Source organism: Erpetoichthys calabaricus, chromosome 7 (assembly GCF_900747795.2).
Source record: "Erpetoichthys calabaricus chromosome 7, fErpCal1.3, whole genome shotgun sequence".
NCBI lineage: Eukaryota > Metazoa > Chordata > Cladistia > Polypteriformes > Polypteridae > Erpetoichthys > Erpetoichthys calabaricus.
Window position 1 is genome coordinate 193,865,187 of NC_041400.2, and position 17,344 is coordinate 193,882,530.

Below are 17,344 nucleotides of genomic sequence, written 5' to 3' on the forward strand. Positions count from 1 at the left end.
AACAATTCTGTATTTTACGGACTCTCTTATTTATGTATCTTTCTTTTGTAAGTGTGCATTATTTAGTTATTTGTATACTATTTATTTAGTCTCATTCAAAGTACTCTCCATGTGAATGAATGCACTTGTCCCAATGGTTTTCCCACTGGTGGCAACATTTTTGGAATTGCTGAAGGGGAACACTGTCTAAGGCCTGCAGCAATTTTTCTTTGAATTCCTCCACGGTACAAAAATGCTTTCCTTCGAGTTCTTTTTTCATATGCGGCGTAGCCTGCAAGAGCCCCGGACGGGACGCCTCCATGCTAGGAGGACCAGGGCAGCAAATGTGGACAGAGCATTACATCCCTAAGGATGTGAGATGGCAAGCGCCCTGGGTTGTAGCAGTGCCTCGGACTCTCGCAGGGCTTCATGGGAGTTGGAGTTCAATACAGCCCTGTTGCGATCTGCAGGCGCCACCAAAGGGTGCTGCAGCAAGAGTTGCTGAGCCCTTAGGGTGGAGAATAAACAAACATTTGTTTTATGAGTGTGCCTCCCGTGTCTGTCTGTGTCGGGTCAGGCATTGATATTGCGCCTTTTTGTTACAGCGGGGACAAGAAAAAGTCAGACGGAGCAAAGATCAATTGACATTTCTCCTCGTCTGAAACGTGAAAACCACTCGTAAAGCTGTGTTTTACTTAAAGCTTCCTCTTTAAAAGCAGTTTCAAGCATCACTGCAGAGAAAACCCTAAGAGAAAACCAAATCGAACGTAGACACGCTGTTCTTTATGATCACCCATCACAACAATTTCAGAACACGTTTAATAAGCACCAAGAAAAACGACACAGAATGGCGTACAAACAATACAGAGCAACGCTACTTGGCAGACTGCCACAGAATACTGTAAAGATGCTACACCTAGCGGCGAAATTCGCAACTAAGTCGAGATTGTGCACCAGGTACAGATTCCGGTTATTTTTGGGTACCCCCCTCTTGCATATTGTAATAGTGCTAACAACAAAGTGGGGCCCAATTTATTAGATTTACCACTTAACCCATCGTCATGTGTTTGGGAGGTTGGAGAAAAGCTGCACTACATGGAGGAAAACCAATGCAAACACGGGGAGAACATACAAACTGCACAGAAAGCAGCTGGGCGGGGCATTTGAACCCAAATCATTAAGACAGTACGGTCCCAGCAGAAAAATGAAAAACCAGCCAGTAATATCATTTTTACAATACACTCATACTCACCTGTTTCAGAGTGACATATCCTTTACTGTAGTCTGCCTTCAGTTGCACTAAAATAAAAAAGATGGACGTTAATATGTTCAATGCATTCACTCGGGTAGAACCTTGTGAACAGCTTTCCCATATTTGTAAACTTGATATACTGTCATGTCATTAAGATTGGGTTCACCCTTCATGCCCACATCTCACAATCTGTAGTTCAGCACAGTGACATATTAGTTAGCAGTTTTGCCTAATACATCTAGGGACCAGTGTGCAATTTTAGTTTTTATACTCTGGGTGAAGTCATTTCTATTCATTTCTAAACTTGATCCATTAGGCTTGAAAGTAAAGACAGAGATAAAGAATTTAGGGCTAATTATTGACTCGGACCTAGATTTTAAAATCACATATTAATCAGATTACTAGGACAGCATTTGTACACTTAAGAAATAAAGCAAAAGTTAGATCTCTTATAACACTGCAAGACGCTTTTGTTTTCAGTTGACTAGATTACTGTAATGCATTCCTCTCAGGACCACAAAAGAAAGACATCAATCAATTGCAACGAGTGCAGAATGAGGCTGCCAGAATCTTAACTAGGAAAAGAAAATCCGAGTACATCACCCCAGTCCTAGCGTCACTACACTGGTTACCTGCACCATTTAGAATTGACATTAAAATTCTGCTTATGGTTCACAAAACCTTCAATAATCTGTTCCATCCTACAGTGCATCTGGAAAGTATTCACAGCGCATCACTTTTTCCACATTTTGTTATGTTACAGCCTTATTCCACAATTGATTAAATTCATTTTTTTCCTCACAATTCTACACACAACACCCCATAAAGACAATGTGAAAAAAGTTTTTGAGGTTTTTGCAAATTTATTAAAAATAAAAAAACTGGGAAATCCCATGTCCATAAGTATTCACAGCCTCTGCTCAATACTTTGTCGATGCACCTTTGGCAGCAATTCCAGCCTCAAGTCTTTTTGAATATGATGCCACAAGCTTGGCACACCTACCCTTGGCCAGTTTCGCCCATTCCTCTTTGCAGCACCTCTCAAGCTCCATCAGGTTGGATGTGAAGCGTCGGTGCACAGCCATTTTAAGATCTCTCCAGAGATGTTCAATGGGATTCAAGTCTGGGTTCTGGCTGGGCCACTCAAGGACATTCACAGAGTTGTCCTGAAGCCACTCCTTTGATATGTTGGCTGTGTGCTTAGGGTCGTTGTCCTGCTGAAAGATGAACCGTCACCCCAGTCTGAGGTCAAGAGCGCTCTGGAGCAGGTTTTCATCCAGGATGTCTCTGTACATTGCTGCAGTCATCTTTCCCTTTATCCTGACTAGTCTCCCAGTTCCCCACAGCATGATGCTGCCACCACCATGCTTCACTGTAGGGATGGTATTGGCCTGGTGATGAGCGGTGCCTGGTTTTCTCCAAACGTGACGCCTGGCATTCACACCAAAGAGTTCAATCTTTGTCTCATCAGACCATAGAATTTTCTTTCTCATGGCCCGAGAGTCCATCAGGTGCCTTTTGGCAAACTCCAGGCGGGCTGCCATGTGCCTTTTACTAAGGAGTGGCTTCCATCTGGCCACTCTACCATACAGGCCTGATTGGTGGATTGCTGAAGAGATGGTTGTCCTTCTGGAAGGTTCTCCTCTCTCCACAGAGGACCTCTGGAGCTCTGACAGAGTGATCATCAGGTTCTTGGTCACCACCCTGACTAAGGCCCTTCTCCCCCGATCGCTCAGTTTAGATGGCCGGCCAACTCTAGGAAGAGTCCTGGTGGTTTCGAACTTCTTCCACTTTCGGATGATGGAGGCCACTATGCTCATTGGGACCTTCAAAGCAACAGAAATTTTTCTGTAACCTTCCCCAGATTTGTGCCTCGAGACAATCCTATCTCGGAGGTCTACAGACAATTCCTTTGACTTCATGCTTGGTTTGTGCTCTGACATGAACTGTCAACTGTGGGACCTTCTATAGACAGGTGTGTGCCTTTCCAAATCATGTCCAGTCAACTGAATTTACCACAGGTGGCCTCCAATGAAGCTGCAGAAACATCTCAAGGATGATCAGGGGAAACAGGAGGCACCTGAGCTCAATTTCGAGCTTCAAAGGCTGTGAATACTTATGTACATGGGATTTCTCAGTTTTTTTTATTTTTAATAAATTTGCAAAAACCTCAAGTAAACTTTTTTCACGTTGTCATTATGGGGTGTTGTGTGTAGAATTCTGAGGAAAAAAATGAATTTAATCCATTTTGGAATAAGGCTGTAACATAACAAAATGTGGAAAAAGTGATGCGCTGGGAATACTTTCTGGATGCACTGTATATCTCGGAATACCTCTCACGTTACACTCCAAATCGTAACCTTAGATCTTCAAATGAGGGTCTACTTAAAATTCCAAGAGCTAAACTTAAAAGAGGTGGTGAGGCGGCCTTCTGCTGTTATGTACCTGAAATCTGGGATAGCTGACCGATAGAAATACGCCAGGTTAACACGGCGGAGCACTTAAACTAATGAGTTGTAGCTGTTTTTTAAACATGGCTTTTGATATCTATATATGCATTTAATTATCTTTTTTCTTTGCAGTGGGCTGGCGCCCTGCCCGGGGTTTGTTTCCTGCCTTGCGCCCTGTGTTGACTGGGATTGGCCCCAGCAGACCCCCCGTGATCCTGTAGTTAGCATATAGCGGGTTGGATAATGGATGATCTTTTTTCTTTTCATGGCTCCAAAATCAGTACTAACCCCTACTTTCTCTGCTGTTCTCTTTCCGGTTTTCTGTGGTGGCTATCTGTGCCCCTGTGTCCCCACCACCTGATCAAAGCACCATGCAGTCGCTACATTGACGGATTGATGGCCAGAGGTCCACATGACCAGTGTTGTGCATGAACTAGTTCAAAAGGGCGCGTTTATTGAACAAGCTCATTCTTCTAAGAATGGTGAACTTAACGGAATGTATTTGCAAGTGAAGAACTTGAGCTATAGTTCAGTTTTATGTGACATTCTTTATCTGGTTTAGGTCCACATTACACTTTTTGCCTTACCCTGTAAAGTCGTGGGTGGAGCCGACTCTGAATATGGTATTCGGATAAGCACAAATAGTGGATTGTTACAAATATTTATTTTGTACGAATGTTTTGCCATTTATTTGTATAATCAAAAAATAACGTCAAATCAAATAGGCACTGTCTGTGTCTGCCTGCTTGTGCTTAAGCTGCACTCCTGCTGAGATGAGCACATGGTGAAGCTCCGCTTTCACTTTCAGGAAAATGTTGTACTTCATGAGACCACCTTATGTTTTTCCCCATTGGACATGCAATAAGTGACACAAATTTTGACCAGCAACGTAATCGGTTAGTTCATCTACACACCTATTCCATTTGTGTCACACAGTTGGAAAGGAGCAGTAATTTATATGCTTACTTGCATCTATTTAATTTCTTTTTTGACCGGGAGGATATTAGCATATAATGCAGTTGGCTGGCACCCTGCCCAGCGTTTTTTTTCCTGCCTTGTACCCTGTGTTGGTTGGGATTGGCTCCAGCAGACCCCTGTGACTCTGTAGTTAGGATATAGCAGGTTGGATAATGGATGGATGGATGACCAATAAACAAAGAACTTGTGGAGGCTAAAGTGCCTTTTGTAAACACTTTCATGATACAATACCTGGAACAAGGTCACAGTACCTAAGACATGTCAACCCTAACTCACTCACTCAGAGTTGGTCCACTTTAGAGTTGCCAATTAGCCTAACATGCATGTGTTTGTGGAGGAGGAGAGGAAACAAAGACATGGGGTGAATGTGCAAGCTCCACCAGACAATGACCGTATGTAGGATTTAAAACAAAGATCCACGAAGCAGTGGTACTAACCACTGTGCCACCATGCTGCCCTACTACAAACAGAGCATACTTTAAATTTTAATCTGCATGCTGCAATGACTGACTGACTTTGAATAGCCTACAGTTGAAGTCAAAAGTTTCCATACACCAAGGATAAATTCTTTAAAACTCACTTTATAACCCCTCAGATTTTATACTAACAAACTATAAATTTGGCATAATGTGTAAGACATGTACTTTGTGCAGGGCAAAAGTAATTTTTTCCCCAACAATGTTAACAGACATATTGTTTCACCTTTATTGACTATATCACAAGTCCAGTGGGTCAAAAGTTTACATATACTTTGCTAACTGTGTCTTTAAACAGCTTGGAAAACTCCAGAAAATGAGGTCAAGACTTTGGGCCATTAGACAATTAGCTTCAAATAGCCAATTAGTCTCAATGGAGACAACATGTAGATGTACGTTAAGGCTGACCATCAAACTCACTGCCTTTTAGCATGACACAATGGGAAAATCAAAAGAAATCAGTTAAGACCTCATAAAAAAAATTGTGGACCTCCACAAATCTGGTTCATCCTCAGGAACAATTTTCAAACGCATGAAGGTTCCACGTTCACCTGTACAAACAATAAAATGCACGTATAAACACCATGGGACTAAACAGCCATCATACCGCTCAGGAAAGGAGATGCATTCGGCCTCTCGGAGAAAGGACTTTGGCACGAAAAGTGCAAATCAATCCCAGAACAGCAGCAAAGGACCATGTGAAGATGCTGGAGGAAACAGGTAGACAAGTATCGATATCCACAGAAAAACAAGTTGACATCGACATAACCTGAAAGGGTGCCCAGCAAGGAAGAAGCTACTGGTATAAAACCACCATAAAAAAGCAAGAATGCAGTTTGTCATGGCACATGGGGTCAACGATCTTACATTATGGAGAAATGTCCTCTGGTCTGATGAATCCAAGATTAGACTCTTTGGCCATAATGATCATCACTATATTTGGAGCAAAAACAGTGAGGCTTGCAAGCCAAAAAACACCATCTCGACCGTCGAGCATGAGGGTGGGAGCAGTAATGTGATCTTTACTATCATTTTTTTGAGACTTTCGAATTTTAGTACTTTCATAATCTCTAACCTGCTCTGCATGTGTATCATGCCAACGTTTTTGAATTCTTTACGACGTTCTACTTTGTCATCTACTCTTCGTCTTTTATTTCCGGCCCTGGGTATGGTTAAATCTCTTGGCACAAAGTCTCGTCTCGCAGGACGTGAAAGTGTCTCTCTGAGAAAGTCATGTCTCATCTCTCTTCCCAAGATTTTTTTATTATAATAGAGAGATAAGAACGATCGACTCAGACACATTAAAAAGAGTTGGGGAAGTTGGCCCGTATAATATCCTTTGGACTTGATGAGAATTGAGTGAAAAAATGGATCAAAACTAAAAGCATTTGACAAAATACAGTACGGAGATATTTTTTATATAAAAATGGCAACAGGAAGTGATATGGCAGGAGATGACATCAAAACTGTAGGCTGGAAGTGACGTCATCAGGGCAGAACCGGAAGTGACGTCATCAGGGCAGAACCAGAAGTGACGTCATCAGGGCAGAACCAGAAGTGACGTCATCAGGGCAGAACCAGAAGTGACGTCATCAGGGCGGAGCCGGAAAAGTGACATCATCATGGCGGAGCCGAAAGTGGAAATAATGTTGAGTGGCCATTTTGAGAACTCAGAAATGGTGGAGGTAAGAGAGTAGAATTATTATTTGTCTTCTTTGGGTCTAGTGAAAGAGACATTAGTACTCGAAATCAACCCTTCATCTCGCAATAGATCACTCACCTTAGGGCTTGTTGGCTGCCTCCAAAGCGCACATGTGTGACGATAGTCAATAAAAAGTGAAATACTCGGAGTTCTGTTAACATTGTTGAAAAAAATTACTTTTGCTCTGCACAAAGTTGATGTCTTAAATGATATGCCAAATATATAGTTTATTAGTATAAAATCTGTGGAGGGTTATAAAGCGAGTTTTAAAGAATTCACCTTAAGTGTATAGAAACTTCTGTAAGTATGTGTCTGAGTGTCCCGACATTGACTCCTGATCCAGAGATGATTTCTGCATTGCCCTTAGTGTTGACAGACTAGGCTTCTGCCCCTATGGCCATGAATTGATTTGAGCAGAGCCGAGTATGTTATGAATTGAATGAATGGAGAAGGTTGATCAAGTACATCGACTCCACATAGAAGTGGGAAAAGATGAAGAAGATTTCAGCTGTGTAAGCACAGGCAAATTAAGTGACTCGGGACTACACAGGGAGACACTAGTCCAGCTCCCTGGCCATTTGGAGAGACAACATGGTATTCTCTAAACAGCAGCCATTTTTAATTTTACTACACATGCTAGGCCTTCTGTGACTGTGACTGATGTCAAGCAGGATTGATGCCTTCCTTGTGCCAAATGCTTCCAGAATGTGCTCCAGATCCTCACAAATCTAATTTGAACTGAATGGATTCACAAAATAAATGTTCAGTGAATTTCTGTCTAATTGATAATGACTTTGTTAGGTTCTTTTAACTGAGGATGTGTAACTTCTTTGCTTTTTGTTTGGAGTCCTTCACTTGTAATGATCAATTTTGTAACCTTGTCCTGTAACCCTTGTCCCAAAATAGTCCTCTAGGCCCAGGCTACTCAACATGCGTCCCCCAGGAAGTAAGAAAAATCTATTAATCATTCTCAGAATTTAAATTCCTGCTCAAAACATGAACATTCCGTTTTCTCTCAAAAGGGGGCACACTAGTGTTTTATACGTTTTTTCAGTTCATGCAAAGTTTCTTACTGCATCACAATGAGAAGTAGACAAAACGTTTAGAGAGCTACTGGTGAAAATGACAAGAAAATGTCAAAATGCAAAATTTCAAACAAGCATGGAACATTTAACAAAGCATGGGAAGAAGAATTTGCATTCACTGAAATAAACAATAAACCTCTATGTCTGCTTTGTCAGAGAAGTATAGCGACACCGAAACGCACAAATATCCAGCTTCACGCTGAAAGCTGTCATGCTGACTTTAGAAAATGATATCAGACCAATTTAAGAAAGGATAAAATCTGCTCACTTCTAGACTGCCTACATGGCCAGCAAAATTTACTACAATGGAAAGTAATAGAGAGTGATTCCATTATTGTTATTATTCACATTCCATTGTGAATTTCCCATTGGGATTAATAAAGTATCTATCTATCTATCTATTACAGAAGCCTCATATAAAATATTGTGGAACATTGTAAAGAGCAGCAGACCTTTTTCCTGAAGGTGAACTTATTTAAAAATGTTTCTTGGAGTGCAGTGAATCTCTTTTCGTTGATTTTAAGAATAAAGATATCATTGGTTGGATATCCAAATTGCAACTGTCAGATTCTACACTAGCCCGAAGAGTTGAAACAATTTCTGATAGTCTTTTTGAAAAGCTTTTAACTGACCCAAGTAACGCGGAACATTTTAGTCTGGCCATTGATGAGTCAACCAATATATCAGACATGGCGGTCCAGGTCACGGTGTGGGTGCGCTTTTTTAATGGCGCAGATTTTGCTGAGGAAACGCTCACACTTCTTCCACTTAAAGGCCGAACAAGAGGAGAGGATGTTTGTTGACAAGAGGGAACGTTAATAAGCATCCTGATTGTATTACTGTTTGTATTTATGGTGAAGCATGGCAGTATTCATATGTTACTTACATATTATCCTTATATGCAAGCATTTAAAGAGCAAAAGCAGATGGGGCAATAAAATATTAATTGATCTAAATTACATTAAAGTTTCAAAGAGCTTTCATAATTATTTTAAGATGCATTTTTACTTTACTCCCATTTTCAGATAAATGTATTTGTTAAAATAGTTCTTATCTAGTGATATGTTTACAACAAGAGAAGACCTGTTAGCTCAACTTTAAACAAAGTGCTAATTTCTACATTTATTATTCTTTTGTAGGATTGTTTATTAAATGTAAACCCAAATGCAAAGAAAAATTGTTAAATAGATTTGCTAGTTTTAAAACATTCTAACTTAAATCTTTAGGTAACAACGCCAAAAATGTCAGAAAATGTTAATTTGTTTTGCATTGCAGTCCTTCAGTCAGGCTAATTCCCAGGTTTTGGCCCCTGAAGTACATGAAGTGGAGTAGCACTGCTCTAACTCAGTTATATTGACCTCTTTTGTAAGTCACTTTGGATAAAAGCATCAGCTAAGCAAATAACTGTAACTGTAAATTATACTGACAAAGAATCGATTCTGAATAACACACCTTGTTCTCTGGAACACTTTTTATCAGTAATTCTTGTCTTGGGTCCCCGGCCTAAAACCACAGTTTCAAGATGAGGGAGTTGTATAGGTTCATGGCTTCCATCTGTCCTTATAAGCCAGCAAACCCGCATTATCCTCCTGGTGAAGAGACAAAACATGAAAACGTCAACATCAAATGTATTAACAATTTAATTCATTATCACATTGAGTTTGAATACGGCCAAAGCACAGTGTCTTGCAAAGGTTTTCTGCTGTGTGACCAATTCTGTAACTTTATCTAATCTAATTGTAACAAGTGGTACGGCCAAAACCCAAAGTTCGGACAGTTCCCGAATTAGCCGGCCGTTAGGAATTTTGGCCGCGAGCTGTGGCCAAAGTCCGAATTACTAGAAATAACCAGTGTATATGCTACTTTGGCCGGACATTTCGCAAAGTGGCGAGAACTCCCTGGCCAAAATTCGATGCGGTGATGTAAGACTGCCCGCTCAAGGTGCGAAGATGCTTAAAAATTTCAGATGCAGATTCAGAATTGAGTTTTCCACTCTGCACGAGAAACTGCTCAAGGCTGGTCTTCTTCATAAAGCGGACGTGAAACAACCAAATGTCTTGTTTCTCACTTCTTACTAACGAACAAATCGGCAAATCTATAATTTCGTTTATAATGCATAACCCGCTTCGTACAAAACATGCATAGTTGCTCTCGTCATACCTGTTCCCGTTCCCGATTGCCAGATGCACCTTCTCAATCACACGTTTAAAACTCCAAATTGACACTGCAACCATGTAATGCGCTTTCGCTTTAGGGGGTTGGCCTCATGTGGACAGTAAGGGGGAGGAGCTAAAAGTCTCAAATTGCAGTGAAATATACAAGCATAATTAATTCACGGTGGTTTAAACCTAGCATCCCAAAAACATATACACGTTTAACAGAAATGAATAAAATTGCACTTATTCTCTGCCACCGCGCGGTAATTTACTGTTCCACAACAATGAGCATTACCTGACGTAAGGACCTGACGTACGGAAAGCGCAAGAGACTAAAAAACACTACTCGGAAATCGCGAACTATACGCGCTTGTGAAGGCCATAGACGTACTGTATATAGATAGACGCCGCATTCACTGTGTTGCCCAGTCGACACGATACGTCAGCGCGTCCGCCATATTGCGAGTGGCAAAAGTGCCATTTAAACTAATACAGGTAGACGTGGAAACCGGGTTTTCTGATGAAAAAACAAAAACGTTTAAAACAGTATCGCTTACATACAACAGATTTTGGCGAATTGTTTAAATGCAATTATTTATATCAATTTATACACTAATAATGTAGAGATTACATCTTGCCTGAAGAAGGGGCCTGAGTTGCCTCGAAAGCTTGCATATTGTAATCTTTTTAGTTAGCCAATAAAAGGTGTCATTTTGCTTGGCTTTTCTCTACATTCATAATGGCTAACACGGTACAACACCCTAGTACTACACTAATAATGGCAATAATTAAATAATAATAATAATTAGGGCGGCACAGTGGAGCAGTGGGTAGCGCTGCTGCCTCGCAGTTGGGAGACCTGGGTTCGCTTCCTGGGTCCTCCCTGCATGGAGTTTGCATGTTCTCCCCGTGTCTGCATGGGTTTCCTCCGGGCACTCCGGTTTCCTCCCACAGTCCAAAGACATGCAGGTTAGGTGGATTGGCGATTCTAAATTGGCCCTAGTGTGTGCTTGGTGTGTTTGTGTGTGTCCTGCGGTGGGTTGGCACCCTGCCCAGAATTGGTTCCTGCCTTGTGCCCTGTGTTGGCTAGGATTGGCTCCAGCAGACCCTGTAGTTAGGATATAGCGGGTTGGATAATGGATGGATGGATTTAATAATATTACCATTGAGCACAGATAATAGGGTGCTTAAGAGATTTTTCCAAATTATTAAGTACTTCAAATACAGGAAGTCTGCACTAATCATAGATTTGATTAAAATGCTTGTATAATATATAATAAGGCAGGTCCCATCAATGGAATGTACAAGCAGTTTCACCATTTACTGGACCTACTGTATGTTCTTTATCCAACATATTTTAAAACTGCCTCTGGAAAGGTTAACTAAAACAGCTACAGATTCAGCATATTAACAACATCATCATAGAAGTATTGTTTTTGGCCAGTAATCTTCTTATATAATACTCTACCATGGATGTCCGTTTGTCTGTCCAGGATTTTAAATCACCTGTAGCTCGCAAACTGTTTGACCTATTGATGTGCAATTTGGTACATATATGCTACATGACCCCTACTGTCTGCTTTTGGGGTGATGATTTTTATTACTCTTTATTTTTATTTTATTGTAGAATCAACTCACGGCAGAGGCCAGCAGGGCGGCCATGCGGCGCATGTGTATGGGCGCCATTCTCATTCCTTACCACCTTCACCGTCACTTCTCTTACCTCTTCTTATCTTAAATCATTCCTGAGGCAGATTGAACACTTAAGTGCCTGGTTAAGTGAAGGATTAAGAAAAACGTACTAAGTAATTGCAACACAAACACTGACTTAATCAGTTTAAACGAGAAAAGATGCTGACGGAAGAAGAGAAGAACAGAATACAATAGAATGCTTTTATTGTTACTATACACGTGTACAATGTGATTAAAAGCAGCTGCTTCAGTGCAGACATATATGTAGAACACAACAAGTAAATAAACAAATAAACAAATGGTGCAAAAAGTTGCAATGAAGTTGCAAAAAAGTTCTGTGACGCTATATACATATGGAAAGAATAATAACTATTGCACTATTGGGTTATTGCACATAATATAAATATTGCACAATAATGATGATCATGTGCAGTGAGTAGTGGATGTTGGACCCTGAGAGTAATGATATTGTACAGTATACAGATATTGCACAGTCATTATCAGTACCATTTAGATATTGGATATTACACAGTTGATGGATAGAAGGAAGTCCAGGGGTTGGGGGGTTAGACTGTGTAGTCAGTGCATGTGTGAGTTTAGAATGGTTATGGCTTTTGGGAAAAAACTGTTGTTGAGTCTGTTTGTCCTTGTTGTGATGCACCTGTAGCGCCTCTCTGAGGGTAACAGGTCAAACAGATCAGAGCCAGGGTGGGAGCTGTCCTTGATGATGTTTTTTGCTCTGCTGAGGCAGCAGGAGGTGTAAATGTCCATCAGAAATTGGAGAGGGCAGCCGATGATCTTCTGTGCTGCCTTTACTACTCTCTGAAGCCTCTCCCTGTCTGCCATGGTGCAGCTTCCGTACCATACTGTGATACAGTACATCAGCAGGCTCTCGATGGACGAGCGGTAGAAGGTCAGTAGCAGGTTGGAGTCCAGGTTGTGCTTTCTGAGGACCCTTAGGAAGTGTAACTGCTGCTGAACCTTCTTGATGATAGCTGGGATGTTGTCTGTCCAGGACGCAGAGAAACCGGAAGGTATGGACCCTCTCCACACACTCACCATTGATGTAAAGGGGGGCTAAGTTGGTGCTGTGCCTCCTGAAGTCGACAATGATCTCCTTGGTTTTTCTGGTGTTCAGAGCCAGATTGTTCTTTGAACACCAGGCTGCCAACTTCAGGACCTCCTCTTTGTAAACTGCCTCGTCTCCCTTTGAGATGAGTCCGAACACTGTGGTGTCGTCAGCAAACTTGACGATGAGGTTGTTGTTGTGAGCCGGACTGCAGTCATGGGTGTAGAGACAGTACAGAAGAGGGCTCAGCACACAGCCTTGTGGGGTACCGGTGTTCAGTTTGCGAATGGAGGAGAGGTGGGGGCCGAGTCTCACAGTCTGGAGCCGGTTGGTAAGAAAGTCTTTCATCCAGACACATGTGAGAGGGGGAGGCCAAGAGTGACCAGTTTGGTGATGAGAATGTCAGGAAAGATTGTATTAAAAGCTGAGCTGTAATCCATCTAGATGGCTCAGCACACAGTGGAGAGCTATGGCGATGGCGTCTTCTGTGGATCTGTTCACGCAATATGCGAATTGGTAGGGATTGAAGTCTTGGGGGAGATAGTCCTTGATGTGCTGGAGAACCAGTCTCTCGAAGCACCTCATGATTACCGGAGTGAGAGCCACAGGGCGATAATCATTTAGGCTGGTGATGGGAGACTTCTTCGGCACTGGAATGATTGTGGCTGATTTTAGGCAGGACGGAATGACTGCCTGGGCTAGGGAGAGGTTGAAGATTTTGGTGAAGATAAAGAAGCGGGCCGCTACAGTGGAGAAAACAAGAGCTGCTCACGAAGCAGCAAGCGCATCAACCTCTGAGCAAATGAATGCTAAACGTACAGAGAAAGAGAATGAAAACTATAAGTCAAGTGTATTCACGTGCAGTCCGCCATTACTGGTTGTTATACTGTATATCAACCATCCAGACATGTTGCAGTTCGAGAGGCTGACTAGTGAAAAATCACGCTGTCTTATTGCGGAGCTCACGTTCCCTCAGGCAGAGCTGCTAATCATTCCTATCATGTGCTATCATTTATATTATTGACATTCAATAACAGTACTGTACAGTTAGAAGTATGGAAGAGAAAAATTTTATGTATGGCCATAAAAGTAATTAATGACAGCTTCTAAAGTATTAGATTTAGCATAATTTAGACATGAAAAGCTAATAAGATATGTTAAGCAAATAGTTAAATAAAGACATTAGTTATACTGCATTTTCTGTTCAGGGCTCAGCTCAATTTGGCCGTATTGGGTTGAGTCCGTGTTATTATTATTGTTGTTTTATTGCAATAAAGCTATAGACTCTGTTTGCCTATCCTCTGAGTCCTAATAGCCTTCATTTCAGGTAAAAAGCCTTTTGGTGACAATTTTTTGCCACGACAGAAGTCACTTCAAGAAATAAGCACTGCCTAAGTAACCATCTATCAATTCATTTTCTCAACCCACTCATCCAGAGCAGGGCCACAGGGAAGCTAGAGCCTATCACAATAAGTACTGAGTGCAAGCCCTGGATAGTGTGCCAGTGTATCGCAGGGTGAACACTCACACACACACACACACACCACGGGTCAATTTAGCATCGCTAATCCACCTAAACTGCAAGTCTTTGGACTGTAGGAGGAAACTAGAGCACCTGGAGGAACCTCCCATTGAGCCCTGCCGGAGTCTGGGGAACCACTGTCAGCCAAGGTGGTTGCCACTTAGTGCTCCAGGGGAGGTAAAGTTCTTGTCACGTTTCCTCCCCTGGTCCTTCCCGTGTAGAAGCTTCTGGGCCGGGCAAGGACCCCGGCTGTCCACGCCACATGATAAACAAGAATGTGTTAAAAAATACAGTAACTTTATTCTATTTAATACAAAACTGATGTACTTCTTGTCCCTGTATCCAATCCACCTGCTCAGAGACAATCCCACGTCAACCTTGTTGGAAAACTTTGACAAAGGCTGCAAGACCAGTCGTACATACTGATATAAAGTGACTAGAGCAATATCTAGGGAACTGCACCCATACATTGTGCCCGCAATAATCCAGCCATGAATTGCAGTCTCCTAAATTCTACTGCACTGTCAGCAGATGTCAACCATGTCAAAAAATGGTTTCTCCATCAGAGGCAGAAAAGAGGAATGAGGAGGAAATGAGAATGAGAAGAAGAAGAAGAAGAAGAAGAAGAATTCATTAATAATTCATTACATTTCTATAGCGCTTTTCTCAGTACTCAAAGCGCTATCCACACAGGGAGGAACCGGGAAATGAACGCACAATCTTCCACAGTCTCCTTACTGCAAAGCAGCAGCACTACCACTGCGCCACCTGTGAGGAAGAAGAAGAAGAAGAAGAAAAGGTTTTAATGTCAAAATTACTCTCTTCGCCAGAAGCAGAGAAGAGGAATGAGGTGGATAGGAAATGAAGTAGTAAAAGAAAAAGAAAGTTTTTAATGTCAAAAAATAATCTCTCCGCCAGAAGCAGAGAAGAGGAACGAGGAGGAAACGAGGAGAAGAAGAAGAAGAAAAAAGGTTTAATGTCAAAAAATTGGGTTTCTGTAAAAGCAGAGAAAGAGGAATAAGGAGAACATGAGGAGAAGAAGAGGAGGAAGAAGAAAGTTTGTAATGTCAAAAAATAGTTTCTCCATCAGAAACAGAGAAGAGGAACAAGGAGGAAATGAGAAGAAGAAGAAGAAGAAAGGTTTTAATGTATAAAAAATACTTCATCAGAAGCAGAGAAAATGAATGAGGAGGCAAAGAGATAAATGAGAAGATAGAAGTGTTTTAATGTCAAAAATAAAGCACCTGGAAATCCATCAACAAGCACCTGCAGCACTTCTGGGTGCCTTATTTATATATATAATTCACTAAGCCGACAGAATAGGCAAGACAACCATGGGATATGCACGATATAGCCACGCCCGCCAACTCACAGAGACCTGCCCACCAACGCTAAGACGATGGGATATGCCGACAACTCACAGAGCCACGCCCGCCGACAACACAGAGCCACGCCCACCAACTCTAAGACCATGGAACGAGAACGCCTAACCGCCCGCCTGACTGTTACTAGCGTGTAAAACCATCGCAGCTTTTAACTCACAAACTGCAACAAATCACCAAACAAGGACACCCTGTCTCTCAAGGCATTCACACTGCCGGAAGACAACCATGGGATACGCAAAAAATAGCCATGTCAGTCAACTCACAAAGCCCAGCCCACCAACTCACACCCACCAACTCGAGCACGTGTCCACCCACGCTCTCAAGGAATTCACAGTGCCTGCTCATGTGCCCGGATGCAACAACTCACCAACTCGCTTTCGTCTCTGCTACAGTACACATGCACCACTGAGCCATGTTGACTTTTCATTATTCTTTTCGGTTTCGGCTGCATTTCTATATATAATCCACCAAGTCATCCGACCATGGGATACAAATGACAGAGTATCGCCCAACAACTCGAACTGATACAGAGACACGCCCAACAACTCTAAGAGCATGGGACGAGAATGCCTGCCCGCCCGCCCGCCCGCCTAACTGTTACCAGCGTTCACCGCAATGTACTGAGGTGTAAAACCATCACAACTGCTAACTCACAAACTGCAACAATTCACCAAACACCGCATCAGACGCTTTCTATATCTAAGAAGATATACAGATACTCATTATTCCCCGGCACGCGTCCACCCACGCTCTTAAGGCATTCACAGTGCCTGCTCATGTGCCCGGACGCAACAACTCACCGCACACAAATTTTGCTTAATTTGACTCAACACGGGAAACCTCACCCGGCCTGGACACGGAGAGGACTGACAGATTGATAGCTCTTTCTCGATTCTGTGGGTGGTGGTGCATGGCCATTCTTAGTTGGTGGAGCGATTTGTCTGGTTAATTCCGAAAACGAATGAGACACCCTACTGCTAAATAGTTACGCGATCGCCAAGCGGTCGGCGTACAACTTCTTAGAGGGACAAGTGGCTTTCAGCCACGTGAGATTGAGCATTAACAGGTCTGTGATGCCCTCGGATTGTCCGGTACTGCACACGCACTACACTGAATGGATCAACGTGTGTCTACCCGGCGCCGACAGGCATGGGTAAGCCGTTGAACCCGATTCGTGATGGGGACCGGGGCTTGCAATTGTTCCCCACAAACGAGGAATTCCCAGTAATTGCGGGTCATACGCTCACACTGATTACGTCCCTGCCCTTTGTACACACACCCCCCTCGCTACTACCATGGTCGGGTGACTTGGTGGATTATATATAGAAAAGCAGCCGGAACCGCAAAGTACAATGAAAAGACAACATGGCTCAGAGGTGCACAGACAAAAGCGACTAAAGTGAGGACTTGGGGGCGGGCACATGAGCAGGCAGTGTGTACTGAACGATGATTGTATGTTGGTTCGTAGCATGCATCGTTGCAATGTTACTTTTCTTGGTGGTTTATTAAATTACGGATTTTTCAAATGTTAATTTTTTCCCTGTGCTTAAAAATCATTAAAAAAGCGGCGTGATTATGCGGCGTATGGTATGCCGCGG

At 42.3% G+C, this 17,344-nt stretch overlaps 1 protein-coding gene across 2 annotated transcripts in view; it reads right to left on the reverse strand.

Annotated features, from left to right (window-relative positions):
- aptx (aprataxin) overlaps positions 1-17,344 on the reverse strand; it is a 64,088-nt gene that overhangs the window by 41,273 nt on the left and 5,471 nt on the right. Inside the window, exons 1-3 of one of the 2 annotated variants that reach the window (XM_028805881.2) lie at positions 10,083-10,301; positions 9,375-9,511; positions 1,232-1,278 (exon numbers count right to left, since the gene is read on the reverse strand). In XM_028805881.2, coding sequence (XP_028661714.1) covers positions 1,232-1,278; positions 9,375-9,511; positions 10,083-10,156 — 258 coding nt within the window. In that variant the 5' untranslated portion in view covers positions 10,157-10,301. Of the gene's footprint in view, positions 1-1,231; positions 1,279-9,374; positions 9,512-10,082; positions 10,302-17,344 lie in introns of those variants that run through there. The other variant, XM_051929929.1, reaches the window with a different exon arrangement.